Genomic DNA, 21827 nt, shown 5'->3' with positions numbered 1-21827 from the left:
TATTGAATTTGTCAGATTAGTATTAATAATACATTTTAATTAAAAAACGGCAATAACACATTGTGTATTCTAGTTTTCAGTTGTGGGTTCCTTAAACTATTATGATAATTATGATGTTTCGGGTCAAATTACCATAACAGGTTTTAATACGATTCATAAAAAAAGTGGTTGTCAATTTGTCACTGACCACAACAAATATCTCATGACTTTTCCAGTTGTTTGTGATTTAATGGATAAGGAGTAAAGATAAAATAAATAAATAAATAAATAAAATAGATCTAGACATAGCTAGTAGAAAAAAATTAAACATATATCCATATTTTTAAGACATATTGAAACCTTTCATTAAATATTAATTAATTAATTTAGCATTTATGTGTTTATTTTCTATATTGGCTTATTTTTAATGCTTGTTCTCAACCATTCTCCACCATGGTATCTTGAGGTGTGTAGAAGTGTACTGAGACCCCCTACAGGGCCTTCTGGTTGAGAACCACTGCTGTACATAATAAGGTGAGCGTGATTTCACCAAGTACAACACGTTCCTGGATCAACATCCTTGTTGATCCTGGAACAACATTCCAATCAACCAATCAGAACTGAGATATAACTTTTCAGAAAATATCTGTTTTAGGCTTATGATGAGGGTTAGGTGCTTCTACACCCTTGTTAATCAGCGATCATTTCACATTGATTTAAAGAATAAATTATGGGTAGGGTTAAATCTGTTTAATCTGATGTTGATCCAGGAACATGTCTTACTTGGCAATCATAGAGTAATTACAATTTTATTAATTTTTCAAATGTTATTTTATGTTTGTGCTTTTGGAAACTATGTTGATTGCACATACCGAAGCATAAAAGATGGTAATTTTAATAAAATATTTTGTGCCTAAAAAAAAAAGTATTTAGATATTGGTCACTAGATGGCAGACAGACACCACAGCATTTCCTCATGCAGCACAACCTGCTTTTCCATTAATGTGCAGAAAAAATAATAATAATGGAGGTTTACCTGAAAAAATGAGGTAGGGCTGATAATGGTGGCATGCATAAAAAAAATCAATGTTCAAAAGTTAGAAAAAATTCACCATTTTTCATTTCCCATCTCCCTCCTTCCCTCTTTCTTTCTCTAAGGCTCCAACAACAGATGGCCTAGTAAACCAGTGAAAATTCCCCTCACAGCATTTTCCAAACTGACCTTGGGTTTTCTCACATACACAAACACACAAGGTCATGTGCTGGTTTGTTACAAGATACTGGAGGGAAGACCATCTTTTTCTTCCTCCACCCAGAACACACACACACATAGACGGTTTACTTGTACATACATGTTCTCTCACAGATCACATACAAGTACAAAAACACACATGCTCTCCTCCCACCCGCCGTTTGTTCCTCCTCTTTCGCTCTTTCTCTCTCACTCTGTCCTTGGTCGATGCTGTGAGTTCCTCCTCTCCGTATTCGGAGGGTTGAGCACAGGATTCTCTCTGCCTTCCTCAGTCTGCAATCAGAAACACACGCGCACACAGACAGACGCAGCAGCTATGAGCACAGAAGATGTGGTGTGCACAGGATGGCTCATAAAATCCCCTCCGGAGAGAAAGCTAAAGAGATTTGTAAGTAAAAGTCATGTGTGTCCGTGTGTTTGATGAGTTCAGCATTAGAAGCGGGGACTGCAGTATAATGATCTACATTCTCAGTGTATTTAAAACACAGCTGTGTGTCTCTGTGCTGCACAGTTCATTTTAATACATACTAAATGCTGACCTATGCCTTGTAACTATGTCTTACACTTGCGCTTTCTGTCTCTGTCAGTGTTTTATACTATTCAGCTGTGCCGTGTCGAAGGCTCTGCTTGGCTGCATTTTCATTTCGGTTGCCTGTGGACTTAAGATCGTTGTTATGCGATGCTTTACACATGCTAATTATCAGCTGTGTTTGTGCAGCATTTGTGTGCCTTCTTGCACGTGGCTGTGCCGCTTTGCATTGCCTCCTGCCTGTGTCAAATTCAGTGCTGTGTTTTGTGACAAAGCAGTTTACCTGTGCTGTACTGTAGAACTCTGTCATGGAATGCATCTCAAATTCTAGATTACTAGTACAAAACAGTATATTGCAGTTTATTTTAGTATGTAAGTGACAGATCATTGTGCTTTGTCATGTAACTGCAGTCTATTTGTTATTTGTCTATTGCAGAAATGCAGAGCGCATATTTTTTGTTGTCCTTTTGCTGTTTCTGTGTTTGCTGTTCCTTCCTCATTTCTTTTATCTGTTTCTGTTTACTGTGCTTAACTACACAAGCATTTCACTATGTTTTCATTTCAACCTGCACTTTCATCTGTCAGACTAGAAGCTACAGTGCACATTTTACCTGTGTCCGAGCAAATGCTACTTGTATCGTTATGACGTTTGCAATACATGTAAACAGGAAACAGTTTAAAACAGGAACTATTAAAGTAAAAGTGGAACAGTTTAAAACTGAAACAGCCTACCTGTGTTCTCTTTTTACGGTGTTAAATGGTGTTGTATAATCTGTTGTAAACAGGGATGAGTGGTATGTAATCCCTGTTAACAGTATACAGTCCTGTTAACAACAAGAATGAGAACTATAATCTCATTAGCACCCACATCAATGGATGACAACTGTCCAGATTCTGTTTATTATCTGTTTATGTCGTCTTTAAATCCTTAAGCTCGTTCATGGTGGGTTCATTCTGATTTTTTTTTAATCCTCTATCGTCTAGACACACAGAGGATTACAACTATAACCTGGCTATAACTGTAAGGTTTGAATAATCATTCTAGTTCTGTGAGAATAGGGATGTCCTATCCACAGCTATAACAATTACACGATGGAGCAATATCATTGGAATCTCTTTCTGAGCAATTGTTTCACCTGATGAAGGATAAAAACTTGGACAGTTCTGACTTTGATAGCTAAAGCATATAAAGCAGATGATATACAGTAACTGCAGAACGCAACTTCAATAATCCCCACTTACTTGATTGTTAGTGTGAACATTATAATCGTATATACCAAAAAATACTGTGCTACATGAATTAAAACCTTATTAGACATTCAGAGACACTGTTGATTAGTCCACTGCATGGAAGTGGAGGTCACGGTTATTTGGTGGAGAAGAGGAATTGGGAGGACCACCAGTTATAAGATGTGTTCAAAGTGTCAGTCTGACACCACAAACATGCTCTCTCTCTCACTCACTCACCTCTCTCTCTCTCTCTCTCTCTCTCTCTCTCTCTCTGTTTTTGAGAAATTTGGGTGTGTTGCAAAACATGGGAAGTGTAGGATGCCAGGCAGTTGAGTGACCCAGCATTCAGAAATGAGCTGTGCTATCAGAGACCAAACAGGCAAAAGTGGCTAGACTGCTATTAGTTTGGAGGTGTAACCCGATGACTGACAAATAATGCCTGTAGTCTGTGTTTGTGCTCATGTGCGTGTCATAGTAAATAGTTTAAGGCACTGCATGAAGAGCAAGCAGTTCTCTTGCTGACTCGATCGCTCGCTCACTCTTTGTCTCCAACTCTCTCTCTTTCTCTGGTTTTGTGGCTTTATCTGATAGTAAAATGGAAAGGTGTGTAGCATGTGTGAGCTAGCAGTGTGATCCTTTTCTTTGTTTCTTTCATTCTTTGAATGATTTTCAACATTTAAGCTTAAAGAATATTATTTAAGGAGCTGTGACAGGTTACTATTTCCTTGAAGTGTTTCTCTAGTTTTAATCATCCTTGAGCTTAAAGATGCCGTATGTAAGTATAAAGATATATATCCCTTAAATATATAATGATGTAATTGTTTTAGATTCAGTATATTAAGTCACACTGCAGGATACTGAAACCACTTCATACACTTTGAGAAAAAACTAATCTTAAAAAACTTGTAACATTTTAGCCTGTATAATACTACAGACATTTGAGGTACACAATAAGAAAAAGATTCGAAGCATTTTCTTTAACCCTAGAATAAAATATGTATAATGTAAAACAGATATTACAGATATTAATTGAAATTTCGGGTGAAACACCTGTGAAAAATGATTAATGAAAATTCCTCTATATTAACATAGAACATACTTTCTGTTATCTACACTGTAAAAAAAAAAAAAAAAAAACTCTCCAACTCAAAAGATGAGAGGTGGTCAGGCCGTGCATATGTATGCAATGTGTGTATGTATGTATATATATATATATATATATATATATATATATATATATATATATATTTATATTTATATTTATATATATACATACACACACACACACACACACACACACATACTTGCATGCATATGCACGGCATGAATGTGAGTGTATACTTTTCCATTTGTTTTTGCTCTGTCAACATAAATAGTTCCAAACAAGCAGCAGAACTGCAGTGTGTTTCATAGCAACACAAAGCAGAGCCAGCTTTGAAGTCATGTTTCCTTCCTTCCTGAATCAATGTTTTTGAACTAATCATTTGAGTAAATGATTCAGTGACTCATCATTTGTTTCATTTCTAAATAATTTTGCGTTTTTTAACAAATTGCTTGAATGAATGATACAATAATTCAATAAAAAAAAAATCACGTTAGTCGATACCTACTACAAAATGATGTAATATGCATAGAGAGTAACAGATGAATTTACTTCTGTTTCCTCCTTACTTTTAACGTAAGAGCAGGTGAGGCCATTTGTAACTTGAATGTGTGAGGCTGTAGAAAGTCTGTTATACTGCATACTATTTTCTGTTAACATATTATTTTAATGTATTATAATTAGCTGATATAAAGCCAATATATATATATATTCAATTCATAAGCATTCAATTCACAGGGACCGACCGTAACAGATATCACACAATCATGCTGGATAAAAATGCACACTTCACAAGATCTGTGTGAACAGCTGGATTCGACTTAGTTTGCAAGGGTTTGTGAAATTAATTATGCATTAGTCATTCAAAGATTTGTTTAAATTATATAAATGTGTTTTTGCTTAATGCTGGCAGCAAACGAGAAAGTATTATAAAATTTGCCTTCCTATTATTAATAATATAAAAGCAATCGTTATAATAATTTCTGTATACATTAATTCCTTTAACTGTTCTATCCGATTATTAGACAGACTTCTATCTGTATTAGACAGAACTGTTAACGATGATGGCAAACAAGGGAGAATGTGAGTTTGAATGTGAGAACGCTGCCATCCTCCGCAACATTGAAAAATGCCAAATATCGGCCGATATATTCTTGGCCTTTTTTCATTTATTCATTTTTTACAGTTTACTGCTATTCTTATAGTTATATACTTGAAGGCCAAGAATTCAAAAGTCTTGAACATCCAAAGAAAATAGCTTAAACTTACATTTAGCAAAATAAGATGGAGAGGCCTTAAAGTACAAAAGCGTCATTAAGACTATCATCACTTGTTTGCACAAAATAAATGGAAACCAATTACTCTTTTCTCTTTGTTGTTTACATTAGGAAGAAAACAAATCACATTGTTAAATTTCACATGTACTTATCTTCGTCTTAAACCAACCATACAGACCAAACCACAGATATATGGTGCAAACACATGTAGACAAACTCTTAAAACCACACACATCTAAACATGAAAATGTTGGTGTTTGTTTAACGCAGACAAACGTTTAGGCCATTTTCAGACTTCCCTTCTGTGAGGGTTTCTGGGAAAACATAGTTCTAGTTCCTCTCTTTGACTAAAACATGCATGCATAAGGGGAAGAAAATATATCCATTCCAAAAGAAAGAATAGAGAGAAGGTCTTTGTTCGCGACAGAGGTAAATCAAGGCCATGGCCTGACCCTGCTGTTGTGAGCATGCCCAGAACAATGTGTGGTCTCTGTCAAATTCTGTAGAAAAACACTTTCAGATACGGGAAGAGTAACGTATGTGTTTCAGTGAAATACACACACGAGTGACTCAAGATGGAAGAATTGTTAAAGATAACTGCGTTTTAATCAGTGCTTTAGTGGTTTGTGCTTTGTAACTTTCCATATACATTCAAGTCGGTTTTAAATTGAGTTTTTGACAGTACACCAGTGCTAGCAATTTTCTTAAAAAATAAAAATAAAAAAACATATTTTTTTATTTAAAAAAATAATAACTGAGAAACTGCTTAGGTTTCAGGGTAAAATTTCCCACTTTAGCCTTTGTCAGCTTTCTTGCATCTCTTATCGTAAAAGCCAAGAACATGGAGACTTTCGTGTTGTAAGCAGCATTTAAGCAAAAACAGTTCTACATTTCCTTTATGTGTTCTGTGTATGTGTTAACGAGGTGTGATTACTTTTAAGGAAGTGTTTGTGGCCATTTCTCCCCCTTTACTGTAAAATCTATTTTTAGAAGTGTTCTGTAATGTCAATTTTTTTCAGTGTGATAACACTTACTGTATATATGAAAAGGTTCAGAATTGATTGAAATGTCATAAAATGGAAGGCATTAGCATAATATCCAAAATACCTTATTATTATCATTATAATTTTTCAGCCAGTGATCACTGTATCTTTTTGTTGTTTTAATTCAAGGAAAAAAAAGTGTTCGACAGGTAAAAGTTACATGTTTGGAGCAGCTTGATTTTACGATTAAAACAAATGATCTATTGAAGTTTACAATTAACCCCTTTTTTGGGTGTTGCATTTAAAGTCATCATCTTAAAAATCTGAGGTGTCACATGCCGCCCTGGTATTTAAATAGACATGTCACTCCTGGAAGTACTGTAAATGTACTATAAGTCACTGGATAAAAAAAATGTAGGCTGTAAGACCAAAACAAATGGAGAAGTCTATTCTGACCTCTTCTTGTTTAATCTGGCTTTCAGAACTCATGTCAGCATTTAGTCTGGATCTCAGAGAAGAGGAAGAGAGTTTGTCTTATGATTCTAGAGGGATAGAAATCCTACAGCTCTGCAGCTTTCTTTCCCAACATGCATTTGCTTGGATCATATTAGCCATCTGACAAAAAATAATAATAATTCAAAGGAGGAAGTCAGGGTTTTCCTGATGATACAAGTGCAAGACTGTGGCCTTTTTAAAATATTGCTGTAAGAAAGTTGTTCTTGTTTTTTTTTTAAGAATGAATTGAACATAAATAGAGAAAAGATTAGAAAACTGGTCTCGTTTCTCAAGAAATCTTAAATGACTCTATTCTGTAGGGGAGTTAATTCGATTCAGTTCTTAGACGCCTGTGTGAGACGTCTTTACCGTCAGGTGTTGTGTAACAGCTGACTGCTGTGGTGAAATTCTGGTTACACAACGAAAACAACACCTAAGTGAACAAAGATGCTTTAACTCGAAACAACAGAAGTGGATGATGTCAGACAGAAGAAAACAAAACACCCAAGTTGCTGATGGTTCCAGAAAATGGGAGCTGTTATGTTGAAAGTCCACACAAAACTGCTGAACTTTCTCTTATTTGACTGAAACAACATTCTCAAGAATCAGAATAAGGATTCAGTCCAAGCTAGTGACAATCACAGATGGTGTTTGTTTGGTTTGGGTTTTAGTTGGTTATAACTCAAGTTATATATATATATATATATATATATATATATATATATATATATATATATATATATATATATATATATATATATATATATACTGAATATGTTGAACTACAAATAATAGTTTTAATTTAGTTGGCTAGGACTTGTGCCCCACACTTTATTGGGGTTATTTTATTATCTCACCTAATAAGAAAAATATTAATTAAAATAAAAAAGAAGAGAAAGAGCAAAAAGGAGAGAGAAACTATGAGTAAACTTGGGCCTTCAAAGGAACTTGCACTTTCTCTTTATTCCCTATCATTCTCTTTCCTGAGAAAATTATTTCTGCAATAGTTTCTGTTACATCACTGAGAATGGAATGTCACAGGCACAGAAGAATTCTCTGATAGACAGACTTCCAGATTTCACCTGAGGCAGGTACTACTTAGACTTAATAGAACAAAACACACACACACTTAACAGGACACATAATACACTGTATAATAATCAGACATTATTATGCCCTAATAACTGAAAGTATATGCATTTACCTCATAATTTAATATTAACCTACAGTAATTACCTCATGATGTCATAATAACCTAGTATGTTTTTAACGGAATAACAACTTAATTCATCTAATAACCATGTTTTGGAACGGATTACAGTGCAGAAAATGGATTTCTTGTTACTGGTAAGCCAGGAGATTTATACTGATTGACTTGGTGTGTAAGTGTTGATTATCTACTTCTTATAACTGAATGAGCACCCGGTTTCTGCTCCGAGAGATTACTCTGTGTGTGTTTCTTGGGAAGTAAGTTTGTAAGTCATCTCTGAGTGCAGACCACACCCTGGCCAGTTTAGACAGAAGTTTATCTGTAAGTTTGTTCTCGCGTGTACACTAGCCTTGCCACGGTCACACTTGGTAAGGGAGGACACCGGTGTTGAATTTGATAGTGCAGAAATAATTTTTAAAAAACTTATACAAACGCCACAGATATATAAGTCTAGACCTATTCTAAGACCATTTCTGCAATGGCTGAACTCTTGTAATGATCACTGTTTACTTTTATTGCAATTTCATCTAATGCTCATCGAGTTTCATTTTCACATTTAGTCAAAATAAATCAAGCTTTTTTCATTATTGTGCAATGAAATTGCCTCCTAAACACTGACACGGCAAAATGTGAAAAATATGACATTGGGGCAAGACTGATATGTTATTATATATTCTTTTGTACTCATATATAATTTGTAGTAATTATCTGTTTACATATTTATTAACATTATCCAACAGCCAGCCTTAGTGACATCAGTGGAAAAGTACATTTGTTTCAGAAGAAGTTGGTTCTGTATATTTTGATCAGTGTTATTTTAGTATTATTTATAAACTATTATAGTATTTATTAAAATTTTGAATTATCTATCTTTTTTTTTTTCAGTTGTCTTTTTAACTTTTAAAATATTTTTTAAGCTTTTAGTTTTAGTAACTTCACTTAAACTTGTTTCAGTTAGTAAAACAGCAATTTATTTTTTCTGGAATAATGTGTACAGCTGAGTTGCTCAATGTAATACCAATCAAGACCAATGTTAATCTAATTCTGTTCCTCTCTCTGTCTCTCGCTCTCTGTCCCTTTCTCTCTCAGTCATGGCGAAAGCGATGGTTTGTTTTGCGGAGGGGTCGGATGAGCGGGAATCCGGATGTTTTGGAATATTACCGTAGCAAGAGCTCCCGAAAACCCATCAGAAGCATTGACCTGCAGGAGTGTGAGGTCACCATCGAGGCAGAGGTGCGGCCCACTAAACGCCAGTACCAGAATCAGCACCTGTTTGTGGTCAAGACCACCACGCGCATCTTTTACCTGCTGGCCAAAACAGCAGAAGAGATGAATATCTGGGTACAGAACATTGGACAGATTTGCATGTTTGGAGGACTGAACAGACATACAGGTGAGGAGGTTTATTACAGAAGTTTTATTGGAGCAATTAGTATGACATGCTCAGCAGCTCTGATAAACTCCTAATAGTGTCGGAAATGTTGGGTTGCAGTCAGTTTTCTTTCCCTTTTTATCATCATACTATTGAAAATTACCTTACGATTTCTCTGAAGAATGAGCAGTTCATGACCTCATTCTTCAAAACACACCTGACTCCAGACACTTTGGCTTAATTTTTCCCCTTTTCAATGCAAAACACTACACATTAACATTAGCACAAGGGCTTGGTTTGGAATTGATTACATTTTACATGTGAGAATGAAAAAAAAAAAAAAAAAAATCTTATTATATAGCGTCTGCTCACCAAGGCAGAATATATTTGATAAAAAAAAAAACTAAAACAGCAATATTGTGAAATGTTATTACAATTTAAAATAAGTTTTGTTTTATTTTATTTTATTTTATTTTATTTAAGTCTTTAATGTCACATGATCCTTTAGAAATTATTATTATAGACACGATTTGGTGCTGCAAAAAAAAATTCTTATTACTATCATTGTTTAATAAACTATATATTGCTCCATATTTTTGTGGAAATCATGATACACTTTTTAGGATCCTTTGATTTAAATAAAGTTCAAAAGAACAGAAATAAACAATTTTAAAATAAAAATAATAAAGTCTTCACTGTCACTTTTGATTAATTGAATGAAAATTAAAATATTAATTTAAGAAGAAATTAAATTGTGATCATAAATTTTTTATATGTGCATTTTAGAAATTATTTACAGAAAAAATTGTAAAAAAAATTCTACCCCAGCAAGTGGCAGGCGATAGAACATACTGGAAAAACAACTTACTGTCTTAGTCTAACTAAAAACAAAAGCATCTCAAAATTAAATTCTTAGAATGATTTCACCCTTCTTTGCTGTAAACATGTCATTAATGAATACACACCGTATATGCATGTGGGTTTATAAGAAAGGAAAGTACTACAGATTAACTCAAACAGGAAAACCCATGTACGTAAAATACTTCAAAAACAGCCTATGATCAGCCCTTTCACCACATCAGATCCCTGCATTAACCTAAAGATTCAGTCTTAGAATGAGTAAACCCAGTCTGGGAAATAATTAACCACAGAACGTTTCTCCAGAGAGAGATGCAGAGACTGAGAGACGCAGACAGAATCCATGACGCTGTAATCTAGGCGAGGTCTTATTTTAATATTCTGTTCCATTCCTCCATCTCTCTTCCTCTCTTTTGAATCGTCTGCAGAGCAACAGCTGCATCACAGAGGAGTGTTATGACACACACACGTCTGTCATAACAGATACCCTTAAATACCTAGCATCCCATATATTTAACTAACAGCAAACAGCCAGTGTCACGATCTGTGTCCATCATAACAAGAAAACATGTTTTTGTTAAAGCTGGAACAATAATAAGGGTAAGAATGTTAGCAGTTAGAATGGCTACTGTGATATACCAAACACAGAGAGTGAGAGAAACCACAAGTTATACATTACTTGGAAAGATAAGAGAAAGACGAGTGACACAGCAGCCGGGAGGGTTTCAGGCACACACGCGCATGGTTACTGTCTAATACACAACACGCTGGAGGGTTACACACGCCTCTAAATGACTGTGAAAGATAAAGCTAGTATATGCACTGAACAACAGGCACATCTATGCCCTTTTCTCCACACACATGGACATGTGTAAAAGGCTTAATTCACAATTTTTCTTCCTGTTGTTTAAGTCTTAGATGGAGGTCAGAGGTGACTATAGCCCCTTTCACACTGCACGTCGGACCCGGCATATTGCTGAAACATTGCCGGGTCGCCTTCTGTGTGAAAGCAACCATGTCCCGGGATTGATTCCCGCATTGAACCCGGGTTGGGGACATAGTAACATTGCTGGGACGAGCGCTGTGTGAACAAAAGCCAGATCTAATGGCGTGTCGAAGTGATGACGCGTATTATCGCGCGACTCTTTTACCCGCTGTTTTGAAGGAAGATCAACGTTCGCGATTAAAAAATATGTGTAAACTGTAATGAAGCAGAGATCAGTTAGTTCCTCACTTTCCGCGCTGACGCAGAGATCGTTTGCTTGCTTCAGTGAAAGTATAACGTGCCTAATGTTTTCGACTCGTACATTACACGTCATGCGCTGATGTCACGTGTCGTTACGGGATCTTCACGGGTTGTGTGTGAGAGCACGCACATATCCCGGGTCATCACTGGCAGTGTGAAAGTGCAAAATCTAGCGACCCGGGAACAATTCCCGGAACACTTTACCCGTGTATTTGCCGGAATGGCAGTGTGAAAGGGGCTTCACAGGCGTATTATTGAAATAGCAAGTGTAGCTCTGGAGACTCAAAGTCTTGGACTGATTATTTACAGAAAGACTCTTCTGCAGTGGGGGTGACAGAAGGACACAGCAGAGATTGTAGTCGCACCTGGAGAGCCGCAGTTTCAGATCCTGCTTCAAGGCTGCACCGAGGCTTCTGGGAACTTTTGTGAACTTAATGTTGATCTCTGCCAGGGCCACACATTAAACATCACTGTTATCTCTCTTCTGTCACTCAACAACTGTATATATACACTCTCCCTCTTAACAATTACAACGTCTCAGTGTGTCCCTCACTCTACCTATCAATGATGACCACTTACTGTATTTCTACCATCAATGACCCATCACCATGACAACTGCTAACCACTTCTCTGTTCTCCTGAATCCCTTTACCATGGCAACCTCGGACTTGGGGTGTAAAAACAGCTCTACATAATAATTAAAGGCGTCTCACTGCAGCCTTATTTAAAAAAAAAATGGTTCCAAAAATCTTAAACCTACAAAAACAAATACTGTGCAAAATCTTTATAGGCATACACATTTAAGTAAAAACCTATAGCTGTTTACAGTAAATATAGGATTACAGAAATCAATACAACCACACGCCTTGTGCCTCTCAGAATTCTCTTCTGCCAGAAAGGTTGTGAGTCATTGTCAGTTGTTCAAGTGTTGGATACACAATAGTAGGCTCTGCCAAAGAAGCGATGTTTACGTGAGCCCACACAAACCCCCTCAGATTAGCATGCTAGCTGCAATGTGATCAAAAGCCGGTTATCTACGACTGTTTTACCTCTGCATTAATCACAATGCCTTTCAAGTACCAGAAGGTTGAGTGTTATATCAGACGTCCAAATGCTGTCTGGACACCAGTTTATGCGCAATAAAACTACTTGGATTATTTGAAATAGCAATCTGCTCAACAATTACTCCCAAAATGAGACTGTCACTTCAATTTCATTCTCACAAGAAAAACATAGATTTGACCATGGAAACGGCACAAAACTTTCCACAGTGACCTTTTTCAGCATTATTTCAACTCAGTTCCACCTTCCAAAAATATTTTTGCTTACTATAAAAAAAAAGAAAAGAAATGATTACACCCCAAAAGTCAACCGTGAACACATCATGTGCTGAGAGCGAGTGTAGCAGGCATGAGCCTCACGTGTTCATCTGCGAGACGGAGTGGTTTAGAAATGTCTGCCCACTGCTAACGCACTGTTGAGTCTAAACAGGAAGAGAAAGAGAGGTGTGTGTGTGTGTGTGTGTGTGTGTATGTGTGTGGGTTGTGGTGTGTGGGGGGCTCGAAGGGGGAGGTTTGGTCTGCCACCTTCTGGAATAGAAGCAAAGGTATTTCAGAAGTGGTATTTGTGAAGTATGGTTATTGCATTCTTTTTACATATTGATAATGTATAAACCAAATCTCTCTCTTTTTTTTTTTTGACAGAATCAATGGACAGTCTTAATCGCACTTCCTCTTCCCAGCAGCCCTCTCCTGCACCCTCTCCTCATGTTTCTCTCGTGGCCAATCAGGACACAGTTACCGTCGAAAACCACGATGTCCTAGACAGGGCCAGCGAATCAGAGATCAGTCCTCCACTCGACTACCTCTTTCTCTCTCAGTGTGAAACCGGCACGAAGAGCAACGTCAGGCAAGGCCCACTCTGCTTCTTATGATCACATGTTGCAAAAATAATATTTCTATGTTAATCTCCATACGGAAATGAGATTCGTTCCATGTAGCACATCAGCTTTTCCTCTAATCTGATTTAATAAAGGGGACTGAGAGAGAATAAATGAGAATAGAAAATCTCTCACGCTTTTCGCCTCTGGTCACTGCAGCATAACACACGATGATTAGATTCAAATAAATCCTTAGCTACATGCATGCAAATATGCATAGGGACTTAATGGTTTTATACAAATGCAAAATGATATTAGTAATGCAGTTTTGTATTGCATCATTATGGAGAATAACAAAACTATGCAGGTATAGTACAGTTCACAAAGTTTGGGGTCGGTATGATTTTTCAGTGCTTTTGAAAGCTCTGATTATCACCAGGGTTGCATAAATTGTTTTTCTAATAGAGTAAAAACAGTTATATTGTGAAATATTATTTCAGGTTTTTTATGTTGTGTATTTTAATATATTTTAAAATGTAATTCAATCTTGTGTTGGCGAAATTGAATTTTCAGCAGCGGTTACTCTTGTCAATGTCACATGATCCTTCAGAAATCATAATAATATACTGATGATCTGGTCCTAAAGAATCTTTTCTTATTATAATCACAGTTGGAAACGGTTGTGCTACTTAATATTTTTGAGAATTTTTTTTATGATTCTTTGATCAATAGAAAGAACATCTTGTATTTGAAATAGAAATATTTTGTAAGATTATAAATATTGTGACTGTCACCCCTGATCAATTCATCTTTTCTGAATATAAGTATTATTTCATTGCATGTTGACTTGTGTCTCAAAAACCTAAGGAAATGTTAAATTTTTAACGTACTAAATATGTGGCATTACACTTGTTTATTTCGATTATGTCTTTCTAAGGCAGTTCATAAGAAAGCACATTTTAAATTTGTTATGCAGATGTGTGATTTCTAAATCATTCAGCCCTCATTCAGCAGAGGAAGCCTGTGTAAATAGAAATAGTTTCATTATGACAACACACCATTGTCCTTTCACTGAACAAAAAATATATTTTCCATAGAAGTTTGATATAACCGTGTTTTATATAACACTACTTTCAATAAACTGATATGGTTATTGTTTTTGTGCATGCATGCTTATCTCTGTTTGTCCTTCCCTAGGTCTAACAGCATCTCTAACTCTGAACGCTCCTTTGAGCAGAGCTCGTCTGAGTACACAGAGGATGTGTTTAGCCCCACCCCACGTATTGACTCCTCCCCCTCCTCTTTCCTTTTGGGTGGGATGTGTGAGCCCCCATTCAGTGCCCCCAGTGGGCCGCTCTCTCTCTCTTCCTCCCATTCGTCCTGCCTCTCGTCTCCCATGTCTCTACGCCGGCCACAGGACATTTTCAGATTCGACAGGCCCTTCTACGGTACATCAGACCCACAGACCCCTCCTCCCCTCCCACCCAAACCTACACACCTGTCCGATCATCATGGTAATGAGGATACGGGCTGTAATCAGCCACAACCTGCTCTCCTCCCTCGCAGGACGTCACTTTCAGGAATAGACCACTTTAAGAGAGGTGAGAATGCACAAAAAAATTAAAAATACAAATTCTGCTGATTTGCAGGAAAAGACCTAATATTTCCATTTGATGAAGCTGATTGCACAAATATCCATAAAAATGCTCCATCACATCAGTTTTTTTCTTTTTTTCTCACAAATGCACTTATATGTTTGCATTTTCTTCTGTCATTGGCCATAATTCTTACCTTCAAATCAGTACCAGCCGAGGCTTTAAATAATGTCATGCATTTAACAAATAGCTGTAACCTGTTTCAGAGGAAGATATGAATAATGCCTTTGTGACCGTTTTAATGGTGATTAGAGGATAATACAAGATTTCTTCAACTTGGTTGTCATAAGCAAAAAAGCAACAAAATGCCCATATTTTGAGTGAAACTGTGCAAAAAGTCACTATTTTTGGAATCACCTCGAAATCAGTAAGAAACCACTATTGGATTTCATTAAGCAAATAGGATGCAGGACGATGTTATCAATCTCATTATAACTTTTCAACAATATTTGTTATATATTTTAATACTATACTTTCATGTTTTCAGTAGAGTATGACAATGCTGGAAGAAACTGGAACAAACGTCTAAGCCTCAACTTGGTAAAGAAATATTCAAATATGAAATAGTCAAATGAGCCTGGAGAAAGTTAAACAGGCACTGTAAATACGGATCAATTTGAATATTTACTGGCAGAAACCAGATGTGTCAGTGAGTTTCTCTCTCTCTATCTCTATTTCTAGCCAATATTTCTGAATCCCACAGTTACTGAAAACCACTCTGAGGATTCATATGTGCCCATGGCCTCCCCACCGATCGGCTCCTCTGATGTGACTTCAGACGGATACATACCCATGAGCCCCTCCACCCTCCCCATCTCCCTTCTCACTAACGGCAAAACAGAACTGCCTTCGCCTTCCAATTCTGACCTTGAGCCTCCTCCAGTCGACCGCAACCTTAAACCAAGAATACGGGGTAAATGTTTCTGGGTTAAAATGCAAGGTTCACCAGTACTACAACAAGTAACAACCAGAGTTTTGTGATTGTAGCATTATCATTTATTTATTGAGACTAACCTGATGCCTTTAAATATAAATGTTTAAATAAGAAATGAGATTTACATTTATTTTATGTCCCAAAACAGCATTTGGACAATGCAATTCACATTAAGCCAATAAGATGCATCTATTCCAAACACTTTTTACCACTTTAAACAAACTGTAACAATGACTAATGTCTAGCTCAAAGACAGGATGTGATGATGACATAGGTTTAGGAGCCTTGCTATTTCAGAACTCTTGGTTTTCGTTAGGTTTACAGTTTTTTAAAGGTATTTGCACAACAGAGCTATGTGATATATTGATGTGCAGTGTTAGCTATAACTGCTTTCATGAAGCAATTTCAATTACTAGAACAGCACTGGAGACGTAAGCTACGTCAGAAAACGAAAATAGAGAAATGGAAAAGATGATCTCATGTGAGGAGAGGTAGGTCTACAGAAGAGTGACGCATGAATATGAGGAAGATGAGAAGCAGCAGAGCTCATGATCATGATCTGTCAGTGTGTCACACAGAATCCACATTTCGTGGTTGTTTTACTATTGCAGTCTTACCTCGAGATTGTAGAGAACAATACATTTCGAATTCTAACATGGTTTAACAGCCACTGTGTATTTAAAAATAAATAAAAAATAATTGTTGTATTTTTATTATAATGGTGCAGACTCTAGCGCGAAAATACAGTCCTTTGGAAAAGTGCTTTGCCTTAAAAAAAAAAATCGATGAACAACGGTAAATGTGACCATACCTTTAATCGCTGAGCTTGTCCAGGTAATACAAAGCAGTGTGTTTCTTCAATTAATCACTGTTTTTGAACGATTAGCTTCCTAATGAACTACCAAATAAAACTCGCTCATTGATTCTTTGCTGGATGAATCATCATGTTTGAACGATCAAGTCGATTCTTTTTCGTTGAATGACTCCATAAAATGACTCGCTCCTAAAATGAATCAGTCGCGAACTGGCGACGCTCTGGGCTGCGAAATGTGAATATTAATAGACATTACAAAAAGTATTTTGCTAGTCACTGTAATAGAAGTTATTCAGTCCTATGAATCAATCATACATTAAACCGATTCGTTCAAAAGACTGATTCATTCGGAGACGAAGAATCGTTGGCTCACTCGGTTCATTTATGAAGGTGGATTACTTTAGCAACAAAACACTGCAATGCTTTTACTTTTACTGTGGCTTTGTTTGTAGCTGTTTTCACTGGTGAAATTGATTAAAAACAGAGAATACAAACAATATTTTTTTCTAAAATAACACAGCACTAACGTCTTGTTGTATCAATATCACATTTGCAGTCCTGTAGGTATTTTGGGGGAAACAGCAATCTTGCTCATGTGATGTATTGCAAAACTCTCTCATATGATATAAATACAAAACAGTCACCAGATTGCAGTACGTCACTTCTCAGGCATTCCAAGGCACATTTCATTCTGAACAGGGGCATAATTCTTTAAGAGATTCTTTGCGGCATTTCAATTTAAATTCTTCCTCAACTGAGAATTTGCCAAGAGAGGAAGTGCGTGACTGTCAGAGACACAGAACAGACAGCATTGTGTCTTGAGTGGAGGCGCAGGGTTCCTACAGGCTTCACAGAAAGGAAATGCCTCATTAAAAGTGAAAGTGTTTGTTTGAGTGTGTGGTGAAAAAGATAAGGAGTGTTTGACTTTTCTGTGTTTGCTTTCACAGCTCGACCGCCTCCTTTAGACCTGCGGGGTCTGTCCACAATTTCTGAATGTCCTTTCCACGTTCCCCTCACACGCACAATGACAGAACCCAGGTGAGAATTGTGACAGACTAATATTTACACACCAAAATGACCCCAAACTCTGTTCTTCTTCTCAACCACTTCTGCCTGTGTCCTACATCTTCAACAAAGACGCTGTGTTTGTTTTGACACTGCTCTTCCTCAGGTCACCTGATCTCGATTTCCTGCCACTGCAGCCCACTCTGCACAAGTGGCTTGTTGTGCTTGTTTGTGATGTTTCTGAACGCCACACTGATGTTATGTTATTTGTTAATTGCAAGATATTTGTATATCTGTATGTTAAAGTTGCAGTGTGTTGTGTCGGTTTGTTTGTCTCTAGCACATCACTTCAGTCTGTTCCTCTGGACAGGCGGCGGGGATGGGGCCTAAACGGCTCTGAACAGGAAGGGAGCATCACGCCAACGGTAACGGGACTTTCTTTAACCCGTCTTCTCTCCTTAATAATTGATTGCTCTGTTTCTCCTTGAAATTAGCAATAGAAAGAGCAAAGAGGGCAACAGAAGGAGAAACTAAAGCAAAAGAATGATAAACCAATGCAAAAACAAAACAGTAAATCTCAAAATAGCAATGAAAATTTTTCAGGAAAAAAAAAAAAGCGGCAAAATGTATGTTAGTTCATGTTTAAATTCCAATTATAAACACTATAATTCAAATGCTTTTCCTTTTTGAAAGAAAATAATACTTCTGTTCAGCAAGGATGTATTAAATAGATCAAAAGTGACAGTAAAGACATTTACAATGTGACAAAAGGTTTCTATTTTAAATAAATGCTGTTCTTTTGAACTTTTTATTAATCGACGAATCCACAAAAATATTAAGCAGCATATACAGTATATATATAACAGATGTATTAATGTATAAATGCATGTATAGACATTATAATATTATTGATATAATTGTTGTGATATCTGATGTGATGTCTACTGAGTGAGCCATGCCTCCACACAACAATAAACCATATTGTGTGTCAGTATTTTACATAAATATATTTTGGTTATATGTGTATGTGTTTTCCTTTGTTCAGGAATCTCGGCTCTTGTTCCCAGCTTGTGAATCTGCTCCCTGGATGAGGCCGTCTCAGCTGGATTACTTGTCACTTGACTTTAATTCTGCCTCCCCCTCACCTGTTCAGAAGGTCAGTGGTTGGCATGAACTGTTTAAGAGCCATATTTCTTACATGCACCCGACAAACGTTTGGTGAATGTTGGTGGGGTTTTAGTGGGTACTGCTATCTCTTGTAGTAATCGTTTGTGGCTTTATACACTGAATCCTCAGGCAGTGATAAGAATGACTCAGCACTTCCTGTCCCAGTTACTGTTGCTGTGTAAGCCCTCAGCTCTAAAGATGACATGGCTTAAATCTGCCTGCTGGATTGATGCATTGCGGCCATGTGGATTAGTGTTTTGATTGTTTGTTGGGATTGTGTTTTTTGATGTTTTCAGAAAGCGCTGCTGGCAGACGAGTACAGGGTGGATTACGTGAAGGTAGACGAGAAGAAGACACAGGCTTTACAAAACACCAAGTTGGAGTGGAAGGATGTCCGTCAGTCAAAAGCCTAAGCCTTCTGGGGCGGGAAATAATCCATTTAAATTATTACATGGTTCAAAACTTGACTTGTTTTCATCTCCTACAATTTCAGGTACATGTTGGTTTTTTACACTGTTATAAAAGGAGCCAGTACAGAGCTGGATAAGAAACCTTCTGAAATAAAATGACATATGATTCAGGAAATTATTCCAGAATAAAAGACCTCCAACACACTGATTCAAGAATAAAGCTTTGTTTTGTAGTTCTTTAACCGGGAAGAGAATTAGCATATCCTATTAATTTTGGTTTATGAGTAAAGTAAAATATGCAGTTGATGTTAATTGGATCATAAATTATATACAGCCATACCCCAAATGTGAATGTTTTTTTTTTTTTTTTAAACAAATTGATAGTATGTACTAAAAAGTGCTAAACTACCATAAGGATGTGAGTTCATATGTATTATAAAGGTCCTAGTCCTAATTTGTTAGCTGCATAAACTATTTTTCAGAAAGTTGGGTTTGGTAAGATTTGTAATGCTTTTGAAAGAAAATTCTTCTGCTCACCAAGCCTGCAAAAAAAATATTAAAAATACGAGTACAGTTTAAAGTAACTGTTTACTTTCTGAATATGTTTGGTAATATGTGACATAATCAGGATTTTCAGGATTCGTTGATGAAAAGAACTTGATGATTTAAAAGTTTCTATCCATCTTTTTTAACATTATAAAGGTCTTAACCATTACTTTTGAGCAATTTAATATATCCTTGCTGAAAAAAAAACTATTATTCTTTTAAAATATATATATATTTTTGAATGACAGTGTATGTTTTTTTTTTCAAAGCCGCAGCCACTTTGAAATTCATATTTAATATGACGGTGTGTAATTTATTGAAAAGCATAGAATTCTCTTCACCGACCTTAATTACTACTACTACTTAAATTTGTTCTAAAACTGAATTGGTAGTGAAATGCTAACAGCATTAATTTCATGTAAAAACAATACAGTATGTCACCAAAGCTTGAATTTGTTTACCAGAGCACAAATCTTTCTACCAGAAATTATTTATAAAATTCACATGAATCTTTGATCATTTATTTAATTAACTTGGAAAAAAGTGACTGAGTTGCACTCCCTGGAATATTATTTTGAAATAATTCCCTGAATATAACGGCACACTGATGCCACATTGCCTCCTTGTGAATTCTGAAATAATGTTTTCTAAGGTGTCACAAAGATATTATGAATGTTACATATTTATGACGTGTACAATCACTGAAGATTGAAAAAAAAAAAAAACAATTCTACTGATGAATGTGTTTCTTGCACACCTTCGAGATCATGTTCGATGAGAGTCAGACCACTGTAGACCACTGGAACCACACACTGTGATTGGATGCAAGAACAAAACTATGAAGGAGTTGAATGTTTTGTAGAAGGGAAATCTGCCTTTGCTTTTTAAGGATTGAATCCTGTGTGAATATTGAATGTTGAACATGTTAGACTACTGTCAGATTAATGACCTAACAGGGATATGAAGGTCTGCAAATATTTATCGGAATGTATTTTTCCCATCGACCTTTCACGATTATGAGGCATTACGAATGTATTTCTGTTTTAAGTTGTAGATTTTTTGTGCCATGTCATGCTGTGCTTATATGCCACTGTTCTTTTATGGTGGTCAGATTTTGCTGTACTGACGAGAGCACAAAAATCTCATGGGAAACTATCACTGTGACATCAACAGTTTCCTGCCAATCTTGATTTTCGCTTTATGTTTCACGAAGAAATGTAATACACGAGTGAGAGAGAAAGATCGAGTGACTGAAAGAGAGAGAGTGTCTGTGTGTTTTGCTGAAATTCAGAGACCTTACTAACCTGTGTGAATTAATGGATGTTTATCCGTCAGCAGGTAAATTATTGTGATGCATAATGAACACATGAAATCACTTTAAAACAATTCAGCTCAATAAACTGAAAACAAAAAACCCTCAAAGACTGTTCTTTTTACACTTTACATTTTACGTTTTGTAAAAAAAAAACAGCAATATTGTCAAATATTATTATAATTTAAAAGCATATATTCTATTTAGATATATTATAAAATGTAATCTATTCCTGTAATATTAAAGCTGATTTTTGAGCATCATTACTCCAGTCTTCAGTGTCACATGATCCTTCAGAAATCATTCTAATATGCTGATTTGGTGCTAAAGAAACACATTTTTTATATTTTTGTGGATAATTTTATACAAAAATGTCTTGTAAATGCTTTTACTGTCATTTTCTTCATAATTTTAAATGGTAGTGTGCATCTATTATATATTTGAATTCATATTTGGGAATTCAATAAGCTATTTACCCATTTATGATATGAAAATTTTTCAAAATGAAACCAACATCACTGTGTTTAGCAAACAGGTGATAAACAAGACCAGAGGAAACATACTAATTTCAA

General features: G+C 36.1%; 1 protein-coding gene across 3 annotated transcripts; it reads left to right on the top strand.

The window, feature by feature from the left end:
- Positions 1–1415: 1415 nt before the first annotated feature.
- On the top strand, positions 1416–21359 carry LOC127957598 (GRB2-associated-binding protein 3). Of its 3 annotated transcripts, none has more exons than XM_052556218.1 (10): positions 1416–1619; positions 9224–9450; positions 13237–13441; positions 14610–15013; positions 15555–15607; positions 15749–15980; positions 17763–17853; positions 18161–18245; positions 18866–18976; positions 19284–21359. In XM_052556218.1, the coding sequence occupies exons 2-10, from the start codon at positions 9387–9389 to the stop codon at positions 19398–19400; spliced, it is 1362 nt and encodes a 453-aa protein (XP_052412178.1). In that variant the 5' UTR covers positions 1416–1619; positions 9224–9386; the 3' UTR covers positions 19401–21359. The 3 variants fall into 3 exon arrangements, with proteins under 3 accessions (XP_052412178.1, XP_052412177.1, XP_052412176.1); XM_052556217.1 differs by having other exon boundaries at positions 1417–1619; positions 9147–9450; positions 15558–15607; XM_052556216.1 differs by having other exon boundaries at positions 1417–1619; positions 9147–9450.
- Positions 21360–21827: the final 468 nt, after the last annotated feature.

The sequence above is a fragment of the Carassius gibelio genome, chromosome B5 (genome assembly GCF_023724105.1).
Source record: "Carassius gibelio isolate Cgi1373 ecotype wild population from Czech Republic chromosome B5, carGib1.2-hapl.c, whole genome shotgun sequence".
Taxonomy (NCBI): domain Eukaryota; kingdom Metazoa; phylum Chordata; class Actinopteri; order Cypriniformes; family Cyprinidae; genus Carassius; species Carassius gibelio.
Note: the sequence above shows the minus strand (reverse complement) of the source record. Positions and strands in the feature narration are given on the sequence as shown.

Excerpts from the sequence above, each read along its gene's own strand:
- LOC127957598 (XM_052556216.1), top strand. The coding sequence starts at position 1,548 with ATGAGCACAGAAGATGTGGTGTGCACAGGATGGCTCATAAAATCCCCT. Across the intron at positions 15,981-17,762 it reads CCTTAAACCAAGAATACGGG|CTCGACCGCCTCCTTTAGAC; the intron begins GTAAATGTTTCT and ends TTGCTTTCACAG. Across the intron at positions 17,854-18,160 it reads CGCACAATGACAGAACCCAG|CACATCACTTCAGTCTGTTC; the intron begins GTGAGAATTGTG and ends GTTTGTCTCTAG.